Source organism: Trypanosoma theileri (assembly GCF_002087225.1).
Source record: "Trypanosoma theileri isolate Edinburgh chromosome Unknown TM35_Tth_71_V1, whole genome shotgun sequence".
NCBI classification, from domain to species: domain Eukaryota; phylum Euglenozoa; class Kinetoplastea; order Trypanosomatida; family Trypanosomatidae; genus Trypanosoma; species Trypanosoma theileri.
In genome coordinates this window covers 21,695-22,760 of record NW_021639913.1, presented here as the reverse complement: position 1 = coordinate 22,760, position 1,066 = coordinate 21,695, and the positions used below count along the sequence as shown (strand labels likewise).

At 40.8% G+C, this 1,066-nt stretch overlaps 1 protein-coding gene across 1 annotated transcript; it reads right to left on the bottom strand.

The window, feature by feature from the left end:
* On the bottom strand, positions 1-399 carry TM35_000711070 (uncharacterized protein; the record flags this gene model as incomplete). The annotated part of the gene is made up of 1 exon (XM_029031212.1): positions 1-399. A coding segment is annotated over one exon (399 nt), but the record flags the coding sequence as incomplete, so codon positions are not given.
* Between the last annotated feature and the right edge of the window lie 667 nt (positions 400-1,066).

Genomic DNA, 1,066 nt, shown 5'->3' with positions numbered 1-1,066 from the left:
GTGCAGCCACTCAGGGCCGCGGCCGCCGTCCTTCTTCTTCTTCTTCGGTGCTGCGGTGCTCGTCGTACTCGACTCCTCAGTAGGGGCGGCCTGTCCCTCTCCTGTTGATGCTTCTTGTTGTTGTTCAGCTGGTGTTGATGGGGCAACAGTAGTGGTGTCAGTGAGAGGAAGAGTGGCAGAGGCACTCATGGACTCACTCATACTGAGGGATGGTGTGGTAGTAGTGAATTGACCGTTATTCCACTTTTCGTTGCCTTCTTTCTTCCCTTGTCCCTGGGCCTCTGTAGCGTATCCACCCACACGTGGTACCGGTAGTGGCATCCTCTCTGACGCTGCTGCACATGTACAGATGCAGGAGAGTATCAGTAGCAAGGTTAATAATAGAAGAGTTGTGCGCATAGTGATTGTGTAGCTGTGTTCTTTCATTTATGATGCGTCATGTTATGAAAGAGAAGAAACAGAGAGCAACAATTTATTATTAATAATATTAGTTGCTAGAATTGCAAACATAAACAGGAAGGTTTATTATTAAAATTCAAATCACGTATCCACTTATAAGTATTAATCAAGAACAAATGTGATCATTATTGTCAACTTGTTTTTTTATCTGATGCTAACACTACTTCGTACAGTGTAGCAAAGAATCAAATCCAAATAGTTACGTTAAGTCTTTATCGTGTGAGCAGCTTAGACACTAAAAGAAAGGTATTTTCCGTTATGAAAGAGTAGATGAAGATAGAACAATAATAATAACGATACCTATTAGTGTCATCTATAAACACATCATTATCATTTTTTCACTGCATTATGTGGAAATCTGGTTTTGAGATTATTGATGGGGCAGCATTACTGCAGTTAGTGCCATACAGTGATGAAAATCAAGTGGTTTCACTAATTAACTACATTACTACGGACTGGGGGCATAACTCATGTAGATACACAGAGTCCTGCTCATTAAGAGCTTAGTCGTAAGAAAGTAATTGCAGCTCTATTAACTTTCATTTCTTCTTCCTTTTCCATTTCTTTTATCCACTCCGTATCCATGTAAAGCGTTGCAGTATCAGTG